Below are 22,067 nucleotides of genomic sequence, written 5' to 3'. Positions count from 1 at the left end.
TTCATTACCAAAAGCTTCTAGGAACAATTTGGATTTGCAGAGAAAAGAAATATTATTAGCAAAAATAAAGCTTTGTTTAGGGCTTCTACGTAGTAGGGAAGAGGTCGTTATCCTCATGGCTTCTTGTAGGACTTGACAAAGCAGAAACTTCAGGCAAAGAATGTCCGATAAGGGAGAGTCCTCCCTGAGTAGGACTCCTGCCATTAAGTTGAATATCTGGACTCACTGCATCTAACAAATTGCTAAATCTACTTTTTGAAGGTGATTGATAAAGCCAGGAGAAATTTTGTTGTTCTTTTAAAAAAAAGGGAACTTTTTTTTTTCCTTCAACTGATCCTTGGCCAAAATGAGCACTCAAATCTAATTACTTTATAAATCAAGCAATAAATAAAAGGCACTGCCTGAGGCTGCTGCTTCTGGCTTGCCCAACTGGGCACATTATAGCATCAGTTACGGAGATATGGGATTTAGGAAGAGGAGGATTGAGGAGTGGAGAAACAGATTTTGAATTTAATTTTGGATATGTTCAGTTGAAGACACCTGAGAGACTCCCAGCTGGAGATGGACGTGTGCAAGCAAGTACACCAGAGAGGGCTGGGATGGACACAGATGACGGTCAGGAAGACAAGATGGCAGAGCAGTCGCCAGGATAAAGAGTGCCCAGTCCAAGGTGAGAAGAGCTCTAAAGGGTCATGTGATCAAATATGCAATGGTTTCAGTTCCCATGTTCAAGCCATCAAAAATGTTCTAATAACCTCAACAAGGATGGTTGCAGTAGGAAGGCAGAGACAGTCACGTTATTGCAGTGGATTATGGAGTGACCAGCAAGTGAGGGAGACAGACAACACTTCAAAGACATGTGGCTGACCAACAGACACATGAAAAAATGATCATCATCAATGGCCATCAGAGAAATGCAAATCAAAACCACAATGAGATATCATCTCACCCCAGTTAGTATGGTGATCATTAAAAAGTCAGGAAACAACAGGGGCTGGAGAGGATGTGGAGAAATAGGAACGCTTTTACACTGTTGGTGGGACTGTAAACTAGTTCAACCATTGTGGAAGACAGTGTGGCGATTCCTCAGGGATCTAGAACTAGAAAGACCATTTGACCCAGCCATCCCATTACTGGGTATATACCCAAAGGAATATAAATCATTATGCTATAAAGACACATGCACACATATGTTTATTGCGGCGCTACTCACAATAGCAAAGACTTGGAACCAACCCAAATGTCCAACAATGATAGACTGGATTAAGAAAATGTGGCACATATACACCATGGAATACTATGCAGCCATAAAAAAGGATGAGTTTATGTCCTTTGTAGGGACATGGATGAAGCTGGAAACCATCATTCTCAGCAAACTATCGCAAGGACAAAAAAACAAACACTGCATATTCTCACTCATAGGTGGGAATTGAACAACGAGAACACATGGACACAGGAAGGGAACATCACACACTGGGGCCTGCTATGGGGTGGGGGGCAGGGGGAAGGATAGCATTAGGAGATATACTTAATGTAAATGACGAGTTAATGGGTGCAGCACACCGACATGGCACATGTATACGTGTGTAACAAACCTGCACTTTGTGCACATGTACCCTAGAACTTAAGGTGTAATTTAAAAAAATACATATATATATAAAAGACATGTGGCTGACAATAAAAGTCAGGTTCATACATAAAGTGGAATATAGTTTGCAGAAATTTTAGTTTCCCTATTGTTTATTTTTGTCTTTACTCTTACTTCTGTGCCTTCTTAAGAATTATTTTATTTATATATTATTCCTAAAAAGACTTTTTTTTCCCCTGCATTTGCCTCAATGTTTTCAACTAAAGAACCAAAACCAGTCTACCCAGAATGTTTGAAAGGCCTTTCAAAAGCACCCTGCAGCGGTCTCTATAAAGATGACTACAACATCCTCCCTCCCTTCTCCAAATAGCATTTAGTTGTGTCTGTTTTACCAGAACTTCCTAATGAGATCAAACTCTGCTTAGCCAAGGCTCATGTTCCCAGGTCTTCATTAGTTCTGCTGGTTATCAGCATTTGCTACACTCACTGCACACTCTCCTCCGTTGGAAGGGACAGATTGCTTTCTGTCTATGCCGGCTGCTTGTTCCTGCATTCAGGTTGCTTGGTTACAGCAACACTTCACTGGATTTTCATTGAAGGCAAAATGTGTTTGCAGCTTTTGAGGCCCATCAAATGGAAATGGTTAGCACCTATTTCCTAAGAAGGCAGTTAACTCATTTATGTTACATTATAGAGAGCATGTCCTGTAGAATTCTAAACAGCAATGTGATCTGCACATTTAAAGTACATAAATGTGCCATGTACTTGTAAACATTCATAATTAAAGAAAATACTGAATTCTTTTACTCTAGTTTTTCTCTACATTGAATGTATCATTTGGGGGAAAAATGTACAATTCAGACTGAGTAAGAAGTTTCTCTTGTGTTTCTTTTACTTATTCATAGATGACTGGCGTATTAGTTTCCTATTACTGTTGTAACATATTTCTACTAACAACACAAACTTATTATCTTACAATTCTGTACTTCGGAAGTCCCAAATGGGTTGAACTAGACTAAAATCAACATATCAGCTAGGCTGCTTTCCTTTCTGGAGGCTCCAGGAAAGAATCTGTTTCCTCGCTTTTCCAGCTTCTAGAGATGCCCATGTTCCTTAGCTCAAGGCCCTCTTCCTCCATCTTCAAAGCCAGCAACGGTGCAGTTCTCTGAACATTCTTCCACAGTCACAGCTCCTTCTGCTTTCCCTCTTCTGCTTTCCTCTTCCAATTTTAAGAACTCTCTTGATGACATTGACCCCACCTCTATAATCAATCCCAAATAACATTCCTATCTTGTGGTCAGCTAACTGCAACCCTAACTCCACCACCAATCTTATTTGCCCCTTTGCAATGCCACCTAACATATTCACAGGGTCTGGGGTTTAGGTTGTAGACGTCTTTGTGGGGGACATTTTTCCGCCTACCACATTTGGTAAATCAGGAAGCAGATTGCTTTGTATACAAAGCGTCTGAAACATATTTAAAAACGCTCATCATTGCTGGTCATCAGAGAAATGCAAATAAAAACCACAATGAAATATCATCTCATGCCAGTTAGAATGGTGATCATTAAAAAGTCAGGAAACAACAGACGCTGGAGAGGATGTGGAGAAATAGGAACGCTTTTACACTGTTGGTGGGAGTGCAAATTAGTTCAACCATTGTGGAAGGCAGTGTGGCGATTCCTCAAGGATCTAGAACTAGAAATACCATTTGACCCAGCCATCCCACTACTGGGTATATACCCAAAGGATTATAAATCATGCTACTATAAAGACATGCACATGTATGTTTATTGCAGCACTATTCACAATAGCAAAGACTTGGAACCAACCCAAATGTCCATCAATAGTAGACCGGATAAAGAAAATATGGCACATATACACCATGGAATACTATGCAGCCAAAAAAAGGATGAGTTCATGTCCTTTGCAGGGACATGGATGAAGCTGGAAACCATCATTCTCAGCAAAATATCACAAGGACAGAAAACCAAATGCTGCATGTTCTCACTCATAAATGGGAGTTGAACAATGAGAATACATGGACACAGGGAGGGGAACATCACACACTGGGGCCTGTTGGGGGTTGGGGGGGCTGGGGAAGGGTTAGCGTTAGGAGAAATACCTAAGGTAAATGACAAGTTGATGGGTACAGCAAACCAAGATGGCACATGTATACCTATGTAACAAACCTGCACATTGTGCACTGTACCCTAGAACTTAAAGTATAATAACAAATAAAAAATAATAATAATAAAATGTCTGAAGAGGAGAACTACAAACAATCTAATTAGAAATAAAATGGTTTTCTGTGAGGCGAAGTCCATAGGCTTAAAATCAATGTCATTTTTGAGTTTTTGGTTTAACCTCATTCTTTCATTAAAAAGGGTTTCTTCTTTTCTTTCTATTTTTAAACCTTCAGACTTTTCGTCCTTTCATCTTCCCTTTTCTCCTTCCTTCCTTCCTTCCTTCTTTCTTTTTTATATATTTTAAAATCTTATCTTTCTACCTTTTCTCACTGTTTTGGTTATAAAAGAATATCACAAAGGCAAATGACAAACTGGGAAACCACTTGCAACATATATTTGAAAGATTAATAACCTAAATATACAAAGAGTTCTTATAAATCAATAAGAAAAAGATGAAATAAAAATGTACAAGGGTTATGATCAGCAATTTTGTGTAAGAAATTTAGACAAATAACTGGAAAAATGTTAAACCATATTACTAATAAAATAAATGAATGTTGTTACCCATTAATTACCTTTTTTTCATGTATAAAAGTGCTAACATTAAAACAGTAGGATGTAACCCACTGAGAAAGGTAGGAAAAAAATAAACTCTCATGTACCACTCATGGGAATGTAAACTCAGGTTGCTTAATGCTAGGCTCGGGCATTTATATTTCTGTCCCTGTGGATGGTAATCCCTGTAAGTTGTATAGTACATGACATTCAACTGCAGTGCTGCAAACACAGTGAACAATTTGACAATTACTAGCAAAAGTGTCTTGGTTTTGCATATATTTTGAAAAAGTGATTCCACTTTTAGAAAAGTATTTTTTTAAATGAGGATGATGCCAATATTTAACTACAAAGATGATTTTTAAAAATTATTATTTATAAGCAAATAGAGAAATAATTTACAGAAATAATTCCTAAGTTCAATAGTATGGTTTTGAGTAAACTTTGGGTCTATTAAAATTAAGTTATGGAAGAATTCATAATGATGGGAAAAATATGTTCATGATTTATGTTAAATGACATATAGCAAGTTATAAGACTAATTTCTGGCTGTTTGCATTTTCCATTTCTAAAGATCAGAAGGATAAGCAACAAAATGTAATTCATCTCCAGATTATAAGACAGAAAATAGTTTGTATTTTTTTCTTTTTGCTTATCTGTTTTTCACTATAAACCTGTTTTACTTCTGTGATAAGAAGTTTTATATATTTTTCAAAGATGATCACAAAAGTTGAACTACTTACTTTTAAAATTGTAATAAGAAATAAACATGGATATTTAAACATTTATGATGCTTGGTGTACATATCTAGTGAATTTTCATTTATATTACTATTCCTTATATTTGGAATTGGTCCATTAGCATGTTTGCACATGACAAAACTGAAGCAGAAAAAGGTTAAACAACATGCGCAAAGCCACACAGTGTTAAGGTGGCTGTGACAAGATGAGACCACTTCTTATAATAACAAGCCTAGCATTTCTTCCCCTTTACCATAGATGCTTTTGTCTCTGTTGACCTCATCATTAGACAATTGCTACCTTTCTCAGGAATTCACCACCCCTTCTTCAAGCTTCTATCTTCCAATCATTATTCGGACATAGCAAGAGGAAAGAAAACCTTAGCAGCTCATGACACTGTGTGCTTCATTACTATTCTTGGAAAACTGATGACCAGAGAGGAGATAAGAACAAGAAGGAAAGAGGACATGTGGATATACCATATGATTGGAGGAGCTCTAGCTTTTCAGGAGCTCTAGCCCTACTAATGCAAATGGATAATATGTGGCTTTTTTAGCAGACAAGTAGCTTCAAACAACTGTCCATGTTTTCAGGATTGCTAAGGGAAGAAGCATTACAGAGTGGAAAGGATTTGAGCTCAGACATACCCAACTATGTGACTTTGGTCAATTTACTGACTTTTCTTTAGCCTTTGTTCACTACTATCTCAATAAAAGCAGATGATGAATCCATGGCATGGGTGTTGTTGAAAGGCCAGTCTCTCAAGTCGTGAATTGAGTTAATCCTTCTTAAATATAGAATCTATCCTATTTCTCAACCAAGGACTTACTCTTAGGCTCAATTGCATAATACATTGACAAGAGTGTCAAAATTTCTCAGTCAGGGCTTCACAAACTGGATATAAGCATCATACTTTATTTTACAATTTTTCCAATCTGAACTGCCATTCTCCCTCTATGTTGCTTACCCAACACCAGACGTGAACTTCTCTAACCTTGTTCATTCTTTAAAGATCACTGAAAGTGCCACATTCTTCATGAAAACTGTCCCAATCAATCTGGTCCTCATACACATTTGCCTCTGAATTCCTGGGTGCTATGACCGTATCAATGTTATACTTGATTATTTGCTAATATTGTTTTCCAACTGTTTTACATGATATGTGCCCTTCAGGACTATTACAAGAACAATATCTTCAATGTAGCAGCCTTGGGAACATAGTAGGCACATAACAAATATTTGACAACTGATAGAAAGATAATGAATGATAATGGATGAGATAAACATAAAATCAGTGTAAAGGGAGGATGCAGAAGACATAATGTGAGTACTTTCTTTTGTTTGCTTTTAAAGAGCTAAGATTTTTAAAAGTGAAATCCAGGAAAAATTTTAAATACTGCCTGGGTAAAATTTTAAAGTATTGTGCCCATTTGTCAGAGAAGTAATTTTTAATTTTTGAGAATTCTAAATGTTAATTTTATTTTATTTTATTTTATTTTTTTTTGAGATGGAGTCTCGCTCTGTCACCCAGACTGGAGTGCAATGGTGTGATCTTGGCTCACTGCAACCTCCACCTCTCGGGTTCAAGCAATTCTCCTGCCTCAACACCCCGAGTAGCTGGGACTACAGGCACCTACCACCACGCCTGGCCAATTTTTGTATTTTTAGTAGAGACGGGGTTTCACCATATTGCCAGGCTGGTCTCAAACTCCTGACCTTGTGATCCGCCCACCTCGGCATCCCAAAGTGCTGGGATTGCAGGCGTGAGCCACTGCGACCAGCCAATTTTTGAAAATTTTGATAAATACGTAAAAAGCAGTGCTATACCCTTGTCTAGCTGTGTTAACAATACTTAAGAGTTTCCAGGAAAAACTGACCTTTTACCTGAAACTTTGGTTAAATATTCTCTCTGTCTTAATCTGTTTTGTGCTGCTACAGACTACCCCAGACTAGGTAATACATAATGAACAGAAATGTATTGGCTCACAGTTTTGGAGACAGAGGAGCCCAATATCAAAGTGCTGGCATCTGGTGAGGGTCTTCCTGCTACATCATCACATGGTGGAAGACATCACAAAGTGGAAGGCAAAGGGCAAGAGGCTGAACTCACCCTTTTATAATGACACCAATCCCTCCCATGAGGCTAGAGCCGTCATGGCCTATCACTCTTAAAGGTCTTACCTCTTAATACTGTTACAATGGCAATTAAATTTCAACATGAGTTTTGGAGGAGATACACATTCCAACCATAGCAGTTTCAGTCTAGGCTCATGGTACGTTTTTATTTACATTAATAAACACCTACTATATATTTAGAATTTTCCAGATTCTGAAAGGGCAATGGAATATTAGGAATAATTTCTGTTCTCCACAAACTTATTTTTTCATTGATGAGATCAAGATAAAAAGGTCAAATAATAATAATAATAATAATATAAAACCCAACTAAAGCTGCCTTGCAGGAGTGTGTATAGTTTAGACAGAAATAAATGTCAGAAATACACGATTGGGAAAATAAATGAAAGATATATTCATATCAATAACATTTATTACATGTTTGGAAGACTATAAGGAGGTCAAAATAAGTGAAACGTGGTTGAGAAGTTTCTTGATTTGTTTCGTTTAAAAATTTTTGGCATGCATTTAAGATATTAAAAATTATTATCAAAATATGAATTTAGAATTTTCTTTATCATGATTATGCAAAGCTACACTTTCTCAGTGCTATCTGTATCTAAGAAGGTAAAATACATGTAACCTAAATATGTTCACATACTCAAGTAAAGTGAATTAATAACATGTCTGTCAATATTTGAGAAATAAAATGTATGCATTTGAGCTAGACATTGAGATATGTTAAATATTCAAGAAGTTCCCGAGATATAATTCTCAAACTTGACTTAGGGTTTTACTTTATCATCTATATACTTTTATGTTATATATAATACAAAAAGAAAATCTGTATTTAAGACCACAAAACATTTCCAGTAAAGTTTATAATTCATAAACTTATAACTCCTATGGATTAAGTTGACCTAGTTCTAACTACAAAACACTTGTTATACATGTTTTATGTCTACTATTTTGCAAGCTCATTTTTAAGGCATACAAACTTCTTGCAATTTTATAAGGTTTATCATTTTATGTTGTACCAGATAGATGCCCCAAATATTAATAGGTCAAATAGCTCATTATTTTACTATTTATATCAAGAACATTGGGAATATTTTAGCTTTTTTTCTATTAATTTTTTAAATATAGTTTTAAAATTATTTTCATAGACATAAATGGAGTTTTTCATCTTAAATAAAATTTTCCTCTTATAAACAGGTATCAGGTTTGGGATGAGCACATGGATATCCTGCAATTAATTTTCCTATCTTATTAGTTTTCCCAGCATTGCTCTCTCTCTCTCTCTCTCTCTATATATATATATATATAATATGTTAATCACATTTAAGTAAAGTTGACATGTGTATTGTGTATATGTTATATAAACTTCAAAGCTGGAAACAAAATTGACAAATTTAATTGTTTTTATGGTTAAAAAACTAAAGAGATTAGAGCTGGGCATAGTGGTTTACACCTATAATCCCAAAGACTTGGGAAACTGAGGCAGGAGAATTACTTGAGCCCAGGAGTTCAAGACAAGCCTGGGCAATATGGTGAGACCATGTTTCTAAAGAACAAACAAACAAATAAAATTAGCTGGGCATGGTGGAGTGTGCCTGTAGTCTCAGCCACCCAGGAAGTTGAAACAGGAGGATCCCTTGAGCCCCAGAAGTTCGAGGCTGCAGTGAGTTATGATCAGTATGATTGTGTTACTGCACTCCAGTCTAGATGACAGAGTACGACCCTGACTCTGAAAAACAAATTTAAAAAATAGTAGTTGGTAGTTTTTTCAGTCATAGGTGATTTCATTGTGAATGAATCAGTTACTATGCAGATAATGATAAGGGGTTGAAGGTATCTAAAATTAAAACATATTTTGTGAGCTCACAAGGTAAGTTTATCAACCAATGGTCACCAAAGTAATGAAAAAAGAAAAGAAAAGTATTAGCCCAAGAAGCAATGAAACTTGCTTAAGGTATATAAAGAAAATAATTAGTGAATTTGTTCTTCATTGCTCTGTATACTAGCCTTTAGTTCCACACTTTTATTAGATATATAAAACCTATGTAATGATCATATTTTCTGAGATTATTACTCTAGATTCATGGGCAGTAATAGATAAATGATACCAGGAGTGGGGTGGTGGCAGGAGGACCTGGAGAGTAGGGGCTGGGTGGCAGGTGTATGTGGTTAACAAAGGTCAAGATATAGAAATCTGTGGGTACAGAGTGAACAGAGAGGGTGCAGAACCAGAAGTCTGGACTAGGAGGGTCATGAATCCAGGAAGCCAGAGACCAGGCTGAGGGTACATGTTCCAAATCCAGCTAGATAGTTACTTATGGGTAAAGCATCAGCAGTCGAAACACTGTAAAATAACCCCAATCCAAAGGCAAAGACTGCGGCGATGGCCTGAGTGGTAAGAGACAGTACCAGTAGATGGAGCCTCTCAACCTCTGCACTATTGCCATTTAAGGCTGAATAATTATCTATTGGAGGGTTGTGGAGGGTGCTGTACTGTGCATTGTAGAATGCTTAGCAGCATCCCTGGCCTCTAATCACTAGAGGACAGTAACCTCTCCCATCCCTCAGTTGTGAAAAACAAAAATGCCTCAGAATGTCCCCAGGAGGGCAAAATCGCTCGTAGTTGAGAACCATTGCAGTAAACAAAGGTTGGTTTTTCCTAAAGGGAGGAGGGAAGGAGGGTTTACCATGATGTGTCTTAAGCTTCCAACGTCAAGATTCTTTAATACCGTTATAAACCGTATGTTCTTTATTGTTATTACGGGGAAAATTAATATCCTTCAGTTCTCTAGCAGGACTAAGGCTCTAGTAAAAAAAAAAAAAAGAAAAAATGACTTCCACATTCCAGATCGGGAATTGTCTTTTCTTTTCTTTTTTAAATTTTTTTACATCTAGTGAAAACTGCACACAATAAATTCTACACACTGAAAAAATACAAGCACTTTTATGTAAAGAACAAAGAGATTTCTGAGTTGGATCATACAAATATTATTTGCTGTAGGCCATGTAATGGTGCACTGTAACTATAAATTATTTGCAACCAAAGTGTATGATAATTCCATAAAGCTGCCACACTCTACTTTCAAATAATACTTCTGGAAGGAAAAAGTCAAATGTGCTTTACCCCACAGCAAGATATAAAACTGTTGAAAAAAAATTCGATGCTGGTTTCTTTCCCTGGAGTTTCTTAAAGCATTTCTACAATGGGCAATTTTATGGGCTTAACTGTGCCCTGTGAATTTTCATGTTGAAGGCCTAACCCTCATATCTTAGAATATGACTGTATTTGGAGATAGGATCTTTAAGAGCTAATTAAATTAAAATAAGGTAATTAGAGTGGGTCCAAATCCCATTTGACTGGTATCCTTATACAAAGAGAAAGATACAGCACAAATGACTCAGAGGGAAGGTCATTTGAAAGTACAGGGAGAAGACAGCCAACTACAAGCCAAGGAGCGAGGCCTCTGAAGAAATTAATCTTGCCTCCACTTGGCCTTGGGCTTCTAGCCTCCAGAATAATCAGAAAATGTATTTCTGTGGTTTAAGCCACCTGCTCTGTGGTACTTTGTTTTTAGAGGCCTGACAAACTAATATAAGCCATTTTCCATCTTGTCCTGTAGATGCTATAAAGGCCTTTGGGCTTCTCGTTTACCACTTACCTGCTCATCTGCAGGTAATAGCACCACAATACCTCTATAATGTGAATGGAATTCAATTTTGAGATGAATGATATAAGTACTAATTCAACTCATATTAGAAGTTTCCATGAAGGTATTTATAGGTACTAGAAGAAGAGAAGCATGGCATCTCTGAGAAATGATGGGCAGCAGATGAAATGGGACTTCCCCCAGTACTCCAAATGCAGCCTGGAAGTTGATCTCAGCCTTCTCTAAAGATGCTCTGAGAAAACGAACCTATTATCACTTGGGCAATGACAGATGCCAATCTCAATTTTAAAATACAGCTCTGTTGCTTCCTAGCTGAATCCTCATTTTTCATGCCTAAAACATAGGGTATCATAAATTTGTTTAATATAGTTGCTGCCTTGGCATCCATTTTTTTTCTTTTTTTCCTTTTGGTTTTAAAATCTCTACAATATTTATTTATTTATTTATTTATTTATTTATTTATTTATTTATTTATATTTTTTAGAGATGGGGTCTTGCTTCGTCACCCAGGCTGGAGTTCAGTGGTGCAATCATAGCCAACTGCAGCCTCAAATCCCCGAGCTCAAGTGATTCTCCCACCTCAGCCTCCTGAGTAGCTGGGACTATAGGTATGCACCACCACTCTCAGCTAATTTTTATTTATTTATTTTTTGTAGAGCCAAGTTCTTGCTATGTTGCCCAGGCTAGCCTGAAACTCCTGGATTCAAGCAATCCTCCTTCTACAGGCATGAGCCACTGTGCCTGGCCAGCCTCCATTCTTAGGCCTGACATAAGTTGTTTGAAACCCAGTTGTATCCTGTCACCTTTGGCCTACTTAAACTTCCCTCCCTGTGTGATCGTTTGTGATATGTTCCACTTGTTCCTCATCCAGCTGACCCCAAACCCAATATACTCCACAACTGCTGATCATGGTAAAAATCTAATAGTGTCAGAATCATCGAAGTAAGTTCCTGCTTCCTGAGTGTTTTCTTTAAACTAGCCAATCCACAACCCCCATGGGAAAGCCTAAGGGGTGGTGCATACGGAACTAATAAAGACAGCCCCCAGGTGCTTGCTCTCTCTTGCTGCCCACTTGCTGGCTGGGATCCCTGCCACCTCCAGGCTTCCTGTTGGTCTCCTGTGGGCATCCCTCACCTGTCTGGGACCTGTGAGTAATAAATGCCTTCTGTTTTGTGCATTTTAGTTTTACTTCCTCACTGTGTCTCCCCTGACACACATATCTGAACCCAACTTTTCCCCCAACCCTTTTCAAAGCTTTCCTGGAGAGTGACTATCCTGGCTGATGGCCATTCTCAAGAGAGAGAAACCTTAAGACCAAATTAGAAAAAACCCTAACAACGGAACCACAGCACAGGGTTAATACGGTGCCTCCTTTCTTAGAGTTATCATGAAGATTAGTGATTTACCCATGTAAAGAAATGAACGCTGTGGCTGGCTAATAGAAGGCAATTCAAAAAGGTTTGAATTATTAGTAACCATTATTGTTATGTTATTAATATATTAATTATGATTATTATTAATCATTATTATTATTGAACTGTAATAGTAATTATCATTGAACCATTATTATTGAACTGTAGTAGTTATGCATGTGGCATACCTTTAGTATGATCTCTTTGAGTCTTTTATTGTTTTATCTTGCATTGTGTCTCAGATTCCCAATTATAAAATTTACAGACATGGGATTAAAGTACCCCAAAACACAGATATTTTGTTTGATTATAAAAATGACTTCTTTTCTAAACTATTATCATTATTGCATTGGGAAAGATTATGAACACTAGTTAGAGATATTATGAATAATAATGCACTATAGGGAAATACATGGCAAGTAGGAAGAAACATATCCTAATTTAAAGATGGTATAGTTATGAATTAAACACAAGTTAAAATTAATGACAAGTAAGGTATATTATGTATATTAGTAGTCACATTCCATCATACATCACGCTTATTTCATATTGCACATTTAGAATTTTCAAATACCTAATGCTTCAACATTGCAGAAATCACAATTTTTGAGGATTTTGACATTTAGTTGAAAATGTACTTACTATTGTAAATATGGACTGAAAATAATTTCATGAGCACTGTGTGCTTCAAAGCATTGACGTGAGATTGAGGATGATTTTATTATTTCACTTGCTCATGTACTGCAATGCATTTTAAAATTTATTTAAAGTAGCAATTTTTCAAACAATAATTTGTTTGCATAAGTATTAATATATTTTACCCTCCTAAAACTGTCTCATTTTTAAAAAAATTTGCAGTATGCTTTTTGACTGTGCATCATTGGAAACACCTGCTGATAGAAATAATTGTTTCAATATCAATTAGATCATAATTATGCAATTATTTTTTATCTTATGTTAGTATGGCTTCCTGCAGACTTTATTTTAGAATACATGAAAACGAATATGATGTCATTATTTCCAAACATCTCAAGGAGTCTAAAGTTTATAAAATCTTATCAATTATGATGTGATACTGACAAGACATGAGAATATTTGCTTCACACATCATAGCAAGTCACATTTAAAAATATAATTAGCATTTTCTTTTAATAATACTTCAAAATACAGGTACCAATCAGCTCAATATTGTTATAAAGCAAGTCAAAAGGAAAAATGGAGCAAGGACATTGAAACAATAAAAGTCATCAGATTAAGGCAAGAAAAATTTATTTAATTCAACTCGTCTCAACAACTAATTATTAAATAGCTGTTATGTGCTTCCACTCTGTAAAACACTGAGATGCTTGAAAAAAATGAAGAAAGGTGAAAGAAGGAGAAGGAGGCGGAGGAGAAAGAGAAAGAAGAGGAGAAAAAGATTATAACCACAGTCCTGTTCTTTATCACATGGGAATCTGAGGAATTTACATTATGTTTCAGTTAGAGGAATACTTTAGTTGAAGCTTTAAATTAAATGCACTTAGCAGAGCCAGCTTTCAATTATAAAATTAGGGAGAAGAACTTGAAATTACTTAGAAGAACTTAGTCCATTTAGGGCATTAGCAGAGAGCTGACCATCTCCATTGGTTTTTTGGTTTTCTACAGCTGTTCTGGATAGAACACATCCTACTCTGATCTACAGGCAAGGCATCCTCTTTATTGTTTGGCTCTGATAGACTGCTTAAGAGGATGAATATGCATCAGCACCCTTCATTCACTCCATCCCACCTGCCAGAGTCACCTGTGATATGACAAACTACTTCAGACAGAGACAGAAACCACAAAAGAAAGCTCTCTGAAAGGCAAGTACCAACAATGCTCACAGTAGCTTGAAATTTCCTGGAAGCGATTCTTGCCATGGCTAAGGAAAGCACTTTGGACACTGTGACTTTAATGGCACCATAAAAATAACAAGGCATTAAACAAGCCTCAGCCTTAATAGGCTGGAAGAGGGAGAGTGGAGAAAAATATTCAAATTACCCAAATCCAACTAATGGCACATTCAATCGATGTAAATACATTACTCAAGGTTCTCTAATAACCCTGAGGTTTCTCCTATTTTCTAAAAAGAAGTGTGAATGACTGCTATTCTCAGACTGCACTAGAAGTGCTACTATAGGCATTGAAATTTGGAGTGAGAAACTTGGGAAGGAATAGGGATGGAATGCAGGAAAAGTTTGAATTCTGACTATGAATATAAATGGGCTTACAATTCCCAACAATGGTATTTAACATGGTAGATGCAGGCATGGGGCCTGGTAAACTTACAAGTTGGAGAAGGAATCACAGATCATGCAATTTAAGGCCAGGGGAAGCATCTTTAGAAATCATTTATTAATAATTAGCCCCTCAGTTTTGATGTGAGGCACTGAGAACCAAGAGATGAACTGACTTCCCCAAGACAACACAGTGACCTCTTGGGGCAAGAGTTCCACAGCCTAGATTTTCTGTTACCTTGTTCAGTTCTTAGAAACTATGATACAAGTTGGCAGGATCACCGTGTGTAACAGTCCTGAAGATGAAAAACAATAGGAATAGAAGTGACGGCTCCACTTCTTCCATCCTCAATTTGAAAGAAAACAAGAAGTTGCTTTACTCACCTACGGAGAAAAACTCATTCATTTTCTTTTTGTAGATTTTGAAGTCAACTTCTAAGAAGACACAGAAAATGATCCGATCCACCTAGAGGCAAAAGATAAAACACTCAAAGTGAAAAAAAATATGGCAATTGCCCTGCCAGAACATAGTCGTAGAACAAAAACAAATGGAAAGGCCTCATACAGATTTTTGGTTCTATACTGCTATCTACATCATAGCATTGAGTGAAGTTCAAGGATGTGTGTAACAATGTGTGTGTGTGTGTGTGCGTGTGTGTACTCTGTATATAAATAAACCTATGGGCTCTTTGGTGGAAAGATGCTATATAAATCAAATAAGAAATAATAAATGACAATAAGCCACTTTGCAGCAAGCTATAAATAAGATCTGAGATTCCGACAGGATAGTTAGACTTTATGTCCTATAAAACAGCCACACGAGAGGTATACAGCAGAATGACAATAAAGTATGTCAGTAAACAAAGAGCTCATTGTCCTACTCTTGCTAGACAAATATATTTATCAAACCTGTTAGTATTTGAACAAGGCCTAAAAAGCTTCCATGCAGTTTAGTTGGCATGAAGCCACTTGCTTTAATTTAATACACTTGGAAATGCAACAGAAATAAAAAGTAACTAGCTGACAGTGACGCAAGGTCGATATAACATTTAATTTTGTAGATATTATTGAATAAGTAAATGCCACCTCAAAAGTAAAATGTGTGCATAGTCCCTTTTTTGTTTTGAGAGAACTTCTGTATGTAAAGAGTTCCTTGGAAACATTCAGAGAGTAATATAGTAAATGGAGAAGAGACACGGAGTATACATAATAGCTCACATATATCTGATTAAATCAGTGACTTAATTTTGTGTCCTGGAAATAAATACCCCTTTAGTTATTTTGTTTTAACAACATAAAAAAATTGAAAATCACTCACTGGCAAGTTGCACAGAACATCAAATGAGGTGTTTCTCGTGGCAGTAGGAAATGGAAGTGGGTGTACACATGGCAGGACAAGAAAGAACCCCCATGGAAGTCACCCACCTAACCTCCCTGCTCTCCAAACCTGTGTGATGCAGATCTCACTAGTAAGACAGTTCCCAGTAGAAAAGGAGATCTACAGGGGCAAGAAGTAGGGGCTGGGTTATAAGCAATCACGTTTTCTGACGGAAGACCAGAGATTTGGCTCCTTAGTCTCTGCCCAAGCCTAGACCTCACTTAGGGTAGACTGCCTCTTGGAAAATCACTCAGTTTCTAACCCGTAATCATCAAAGACCATGCAGCCCTTATAACTGCCTTCAAAGGATGGATTATAAGGGAAACGGGAAATGGAACAACTAGGGTACAAATAACCACATTTCTTTTTTCCTGTGTTCACTTTCGTGTCTGGTGTCCAGTCCTATCTGCCTATCATTAGCATTTTCTATAAATGCTAAACCTGTCATTGTCGACTCATTCTCCAGGTGAACTCTAAATTTAGTTGAATAAATGTAAACTGTGCAATAGTGAATGCTCATCTCCACTCTCTGTATGGCATGTTTATGTCCTGTGGCTAAAGCACAAAATCATAATGTTGAGTGACAGCAACAAGTTGCAAAAGGATACATACTCTCTGATACCATTTCTGCACACTTTTAAAACGTAAAGATACAAGAGTGTAGGCATCTATTCATAAGTACTGTTTAAATAATTAATTGGGAGGCTGTTAGACTGAGGTGGCTTAAGCATCCTGGATTCTTACAAAATCAAACCAAAGTGTAAACAGTAAAAGGAATTTAAGCTTAGCCAGTCATACACTGCCAACTAATCTCTAACTAGGGACTTTCCGCTGGAATGATACAAATAAGGCTATTGCTCCACTTTGAGTGATCATATATTTTGTTTGACTTGTTTTCATGTCAACTCTACAAAAGCCCTTCATGCCCCTTCAGTGGAGCCCAGAATCACCTGCAATTTGGAGCTGCCCAATTCATGAATCGCTGTCTGCTCGAAAACATTCCAAAAATTTAAAGTGCCTCAGGAATATCACACATAACTTTTTGAGAATGATGAGTTCTGGGGAGGGTGGGGAGGTAAAGGAGGAGGTAAGTAGGGAATTGACTGAAGACCTAATACTTTATTCCTTTAGAAAGAAAGGGGATTTGAGAAAAACATGGCAAATGGCTAATAGCTGCTAACTATGGGGATAGGTACACGGCTCTCATATTATTATATTTTCTATACTTTTATGTATATTTGAAACACTTCATAATTAAAAATCCTAAAATTAAAAATAAGACTGTGCAGCCTCATTAGCCTCCTTCAGACATAAATGACTCTCAAGCCACATTGAACTACTTGGAATTTCCAAAGATCGTAATTATTCTCACTTCTGTATCTACGATTGTTGACTTTTCCCCCCCAGGCTTTACGTGATCAGAATATTTCTAAAGTCAACCAACCGATCAAAAATCAAAACAAGAAAATTTGGCTTAATGCAGATCTGAGAAGACAAGGCTGAACAGTGTCATTCCTACACATTTCCCCCATACTTAAAATCATTTAATATAAATTATGAAATTTGTTTAACACTCATGTTTCTTGTGTGAGTGTGTATAAATATGTGCGTGAGTGTGTATGAGTGTGTGTTTGTGTATGGGGGGGTTAATGGCAATGTTATTCTCTGCTAAGTGTACTTTTCTGTGTTTGTTTGTTTTTTTGAGATGGAGTCTTGCTCTGATGCCCAGGTTGGAGTGCAGTGGCGCGATCTCAGCTCACTGCCACCTCCGCCTCCCAGGTTCAAGTGATTCTCTTGCCTCAGTCTCCTGAGTAGCTGGGACTACAGGCACATGCCACCATGCCCGGCTAATTTTTTGTATTTTTAGTAGAGACAGGGTTTCACCGTGTTAGCCAGGATGGTCTCGATCTCCTGACCTCGTGATCTGCCTGCCTCGGCCATACAGACCATATACAGACATTTCAAATATTGGAAGGAACTATAATCTGCCTTTTATAATTTAGGCTCTGTTGCCATGGAAATGATTTAAGTCCAAAACTCAGCAGCCCAACTTATTTTCCCAGAAAAAAAAAAAAAAAGCGGGGGGATGGTGACAGTGAAACACTTTTAGTTTAAATTAATTGAGTGGCCCAATTCCCTGCCTTTACCCTTAGGCATAACACGGAAAATGTCTTGGAAGCAAGGTGAATCCAAGAATTAGTCTTATTCACTAAGTACTTATTATGTATGTATATGTGTATGTATTTATTATAAGCGTGCACAAACATATTCTCTGGGGTTATTGTTGAACAAGAGCTCATTTAGTTGACAAGCTCCGTGTTTATGAATACACCATGGGTACTGATCAGTGCTTATGGCAGACTGTGTCTTCCAAGATGGCATGCGATGCGCTTTCCATCCCACAGCTCTTCTTACAGTGTAATAATGATACTCCCCTCATAGGGAAATGGGATCTACAGTTATTCCTTGAGCAACACAGGTTTGAGCTGCACAGGTCTACTTATATGTGGATTTTTTTCAGTAAAAGTTAAGCAGATCATGCCTGCCTCTTCTGCTTCCTCTTCCACTTCCTCCACCTCTACCACCCCTGAGAAAGTATACCTACCCCCCTTCCTCCTCCTCCTCAGCCCACTCAATGTGAAGACGATAAGGATGAAGACCTTTATGATGATCCACTTCCATCTCATGAACAGTAAATATATTTTCTCTTCCTTATGATTTTCTTAATAACATTTTCTTTCTCTAACTTACTTTATTGTAAGAATACAGCATATAATACATATAACATATAAAATATGTGTTAATCAATCTTTATGTTATCTGTAAGGCTTCTAGTCAATAGTAGGCTATTAGTAGTTAAGTACCTGGGGAGTCAAAAGTTATACATGGATTTTTGACTGCACTGGGGATAGTCATCACTCACCCTCACATTGTTCAAGGGTCAACTGTAATTCCACCTCTTGAATCTGGGAAGCATATGACTATGATAGAAATGATGTTGTATAACTTTGTAATCCACGAGGTGATACAGTTTCTGCCTGGTCTTCTTGGGAGCCTCGCTCTTGTACCCAACCACCATGCCATGAGGAAGCAGAGAGACAATATGGATTCAACTACCCTCACTGAAAGTGGGTAGACTTTAGATTATTTCAACTCCAGGCCTTTGAGCCATCCCAGCTAATGTCATATCAGCAGAAACAGGTCAATCCTGCTAAATGCTGATTTCAAATTCATGAGCTAACCATCAAAATACATAACTAGAAATCTGATATTCTTCCAGCTTCTCCCTGTAACTGTTTTTCCAGAGTCTCTTGTTTTTCCAGCTATGTAGTACTTGACTCCTACTGAAAAGCCCAGACTGAATAAGTAAAAAAGAAGTCACAGTGGGTGAGGAGAAAGTCTAATTGTTATATGGCTGAGAGATTGGAAATCTGACTTGTACAAAGGAAAAAGGGCCCACGTGCCCCATACTAGCCCCAGATAAATTTCATGAGAACCTATAAGAATGCCTCGCTATTGAGGCCCAGGAGCATTGTTTCATTTTTTTTTAAATGTTAGGCAGTAAAATAATTTTGTGAAATAGTGGTTCTTGAGAGATTGTATTCGTTCATTTATTCATCAGATATAAAGTGATCATTTCCAATTTGTTGGGCCTAGCCTATATGCCACTCACTTATAGAAAACATGAGTCCAGGAATCGAGTGATTTTTTTTTTTCCCCAAGGCCCAAGCAATCAATTAAGGCAAAAACTCAGGTGTCTTCTTTTTTAGAATTTATTTTTAATGTTTTAAATACATTAGAGATGGAGTCTTGCTATGTTGCCAGGATGGACTCAAATTTCTAGGGTCAAGCAAACCTCTTGAGTGGCTTGGACTATACAAAGACAGTGCATGAACCTCACATCCAGAGATTGTTTGTTTGTTTTTTCTGTGATATCACCTAGAGACACACACACAGAATTGAGTTTCTAGGCCTGTCACTAGTTCTGTGACATCGGACAAGCCATCATCTCTCCTCACCCTAGTTTTTACATCTTTCTCAAGAAAAGATGGAATTATCTCATCTCTATAGATTTTTTTTTCTTTCTTTCTATGCCTCTGTTACAGTCTGTGTCAAAAGTTAGTTAAGCTGAAGTTGCATTTCTCTGAATGGTTCTGGGTTAGGGCTGGCCACAGAGAAATTTCCATGAGATTTGTAGGGCAGAAGTGCAGTCAGAGACTCTGTGCCAGGAAGGTGGGTGCAGGGCTTGGGCGATCATGCATGCTGTTGCTTATCACATGGGTGTGGAGTAGCAGCTGGCCCCACAGCTTCTCCAGTTCTTGATGGTTCTTCTGCCACATGTTCTTGGAGCTGGGCTGGGCCCACATGAAGTTCTGCAGCAAGAGCACTGGATCCTTCGGCAGGACATCACCGCTTTGGGGTTCCAATCAGTGAGAGACAGATACATGGGACTGTGCATCTCTGTGGATTCCAGTTTTCCCTTGTGACTTTCATTTGTCTTTGTTCTCTCCCGCTTTGCATGCAGCTTTCCTACTTCCTCTTTTATCATCTGCCCTGCTGACATACTTCTGGCCCTGTTCAGATGGACAGGCAAGGGACTTCCATAGACATCTCTACCAGCTCCATTCCATGGGCCCCGGTTAGAAGCTTTTCTATTCAGTCAATCATCCCCTTGTGGAATGTTACTTTCCCAGTTTCTCCCACAATTGTATAAGATCTAATCCCTGCAATAAATCCATTAACCCATATCATTCAAGGATTCTGCTTATCTGACTTAACTCCAACTGATGTAATCTTCAATATCATTTCAGTGAATATTATGCAGAGAAGAGCAATGAAGTACAAAGAATAACAATGTTCTTTGTTAGAGGTGTGCAACCTGTCAAGGCTTCTCAAATTTCAATTACTTCTTTTTCGATGAACTTTTGTTGGTCCTGGCCCATCTTCTTGGTTAACTTCCTAAAGTTTCCATCCCCTCTTGTAATTAAAGCAACTTTGTATATTTAAAATAATTTGCTCTTTTATGAACAAGCTGTCAATAAACTCAGATGATTCCCTAGTCTAAAATGTAATAGAAAATAATACAAAAAACAACATTAATATTTTTAGAACTAACAATCTGACAGTTCACTTTATGTCTTAAACTGGAACCTCATGAAGAATCAGGTGGCACTCATCTTTGCATCACCAGTGCATAGCATAGGTCCTGACACATAATAGGAGCTCTGTAAATATCCACAGAGTATATGTTTAGACAAACAGATTTGACGAAAATGTAGGTATGTGGCAGGTAGTTTTCAAGGGTACTTAGTTCTAGAACCAAAAACATAAGATATTTCGGAGGACTTTCCTTTAAGTTTGCCAGAAGAGCTGAGAACAGAAATACAGAGAAACCTAGATGGTTTTGCAAAGCACTCTATAAAAAAGAAAAAGAAAAGCACTATATAAAGGGCATGAGGCATTATTGTCACCAACTGACATCTTATCCAATGATACTATGTTGAGTACAATGGCTCTTCAGCCCAGTTTTCATATAGATGTTTGCATATAGAGTGCTTAATCGTTTCACAGTAGCAACAATGATGCCCTCTAAACTAGGATGTATTAAAAACTAACAGCTTTTTAAAATGAAAAGACAATATCAAGTATTGTCTTATACTTGATATAAGACAAAGATATAGACTGACAGGAACTTTCATAGACTGCTTTTGAGAATAAAAATTGGAAACCTCTTTGGAAAATTATTTGGCAGTACCTAGTAAATTAGCTGAATATGTACATGTCTTATAACCTAGCAATTTCACTCCTACATAGATACCTAGTAGAACCTACAAATATATTCACCAAAAGACACACACTAGAATGTTCATAGCAGCACTATTTGCAATATCTCCAAATTGGAAGCTACTTAAATGTCCACAAATGATAGAATGGATAAATTATGATGTACTCATATAATGGAATATTAAAAACCAATGAGAACAAAAAATTTATAACCATACAAAATAATATGGGCAAATCTCACAAGCATAATGTTGTATAACAGAACCCAGAAAAAAAAGAGGACACACTGGATGATTTCATTTTTATGAAGTTCAAAAACCTTATAGAAATAGGCAAAATCATCGACGGAGTTAGAAGTTAACGTA

The 22,067-nt window shown here is 37.2% G+C and overlaps 1 protein-coding gene across 8 annotated transcripts in view; it reads right to left on the bottom strand.

Moving 5' to 3' along the window:
* The window catches only part of MACROD2 (mono-ADP ribosylhydrolase 2), a 2,054,393-nt gene that overhangs the window by 175,161 nt on the left and 1,857,165 nt on the right, over positions 1–22,067 (bottom strand). For all 8 annotated transcript variants that reach the window (XM_055105084.1, XM_055105083.2, XM_055105081.2 and 5 more), the window contains exon 9: positions 14,925–15,006. In XM_055105084.1, the coding sequence (XP_054961059.1) occupies positions 14,925–15,006 (82 nt within the window). The remainder of the gene's footprint in view (positions 1–14,924; positions 15,007–22,067) is intronic.

The sequence above is a fragment of the Pan paniscus genome, chromosome 21 (genome assembly GCF_029289425.2).
Source record: "Pan paniscus chromosome 21, NHGRI_mPanPan1-v2.0_pri, whole genome shotgun sequence".
Taxonomy (NCBI): Eukaryota; Metazoa; Chordata; class Mammalia; order Primates; family Hominidae; genus Pan; species Pan paniscus.
Note: the sequence above shows the minus strand (reverse complement) of the source record. Positions and strands in the feature narration are given on the sequence as shown.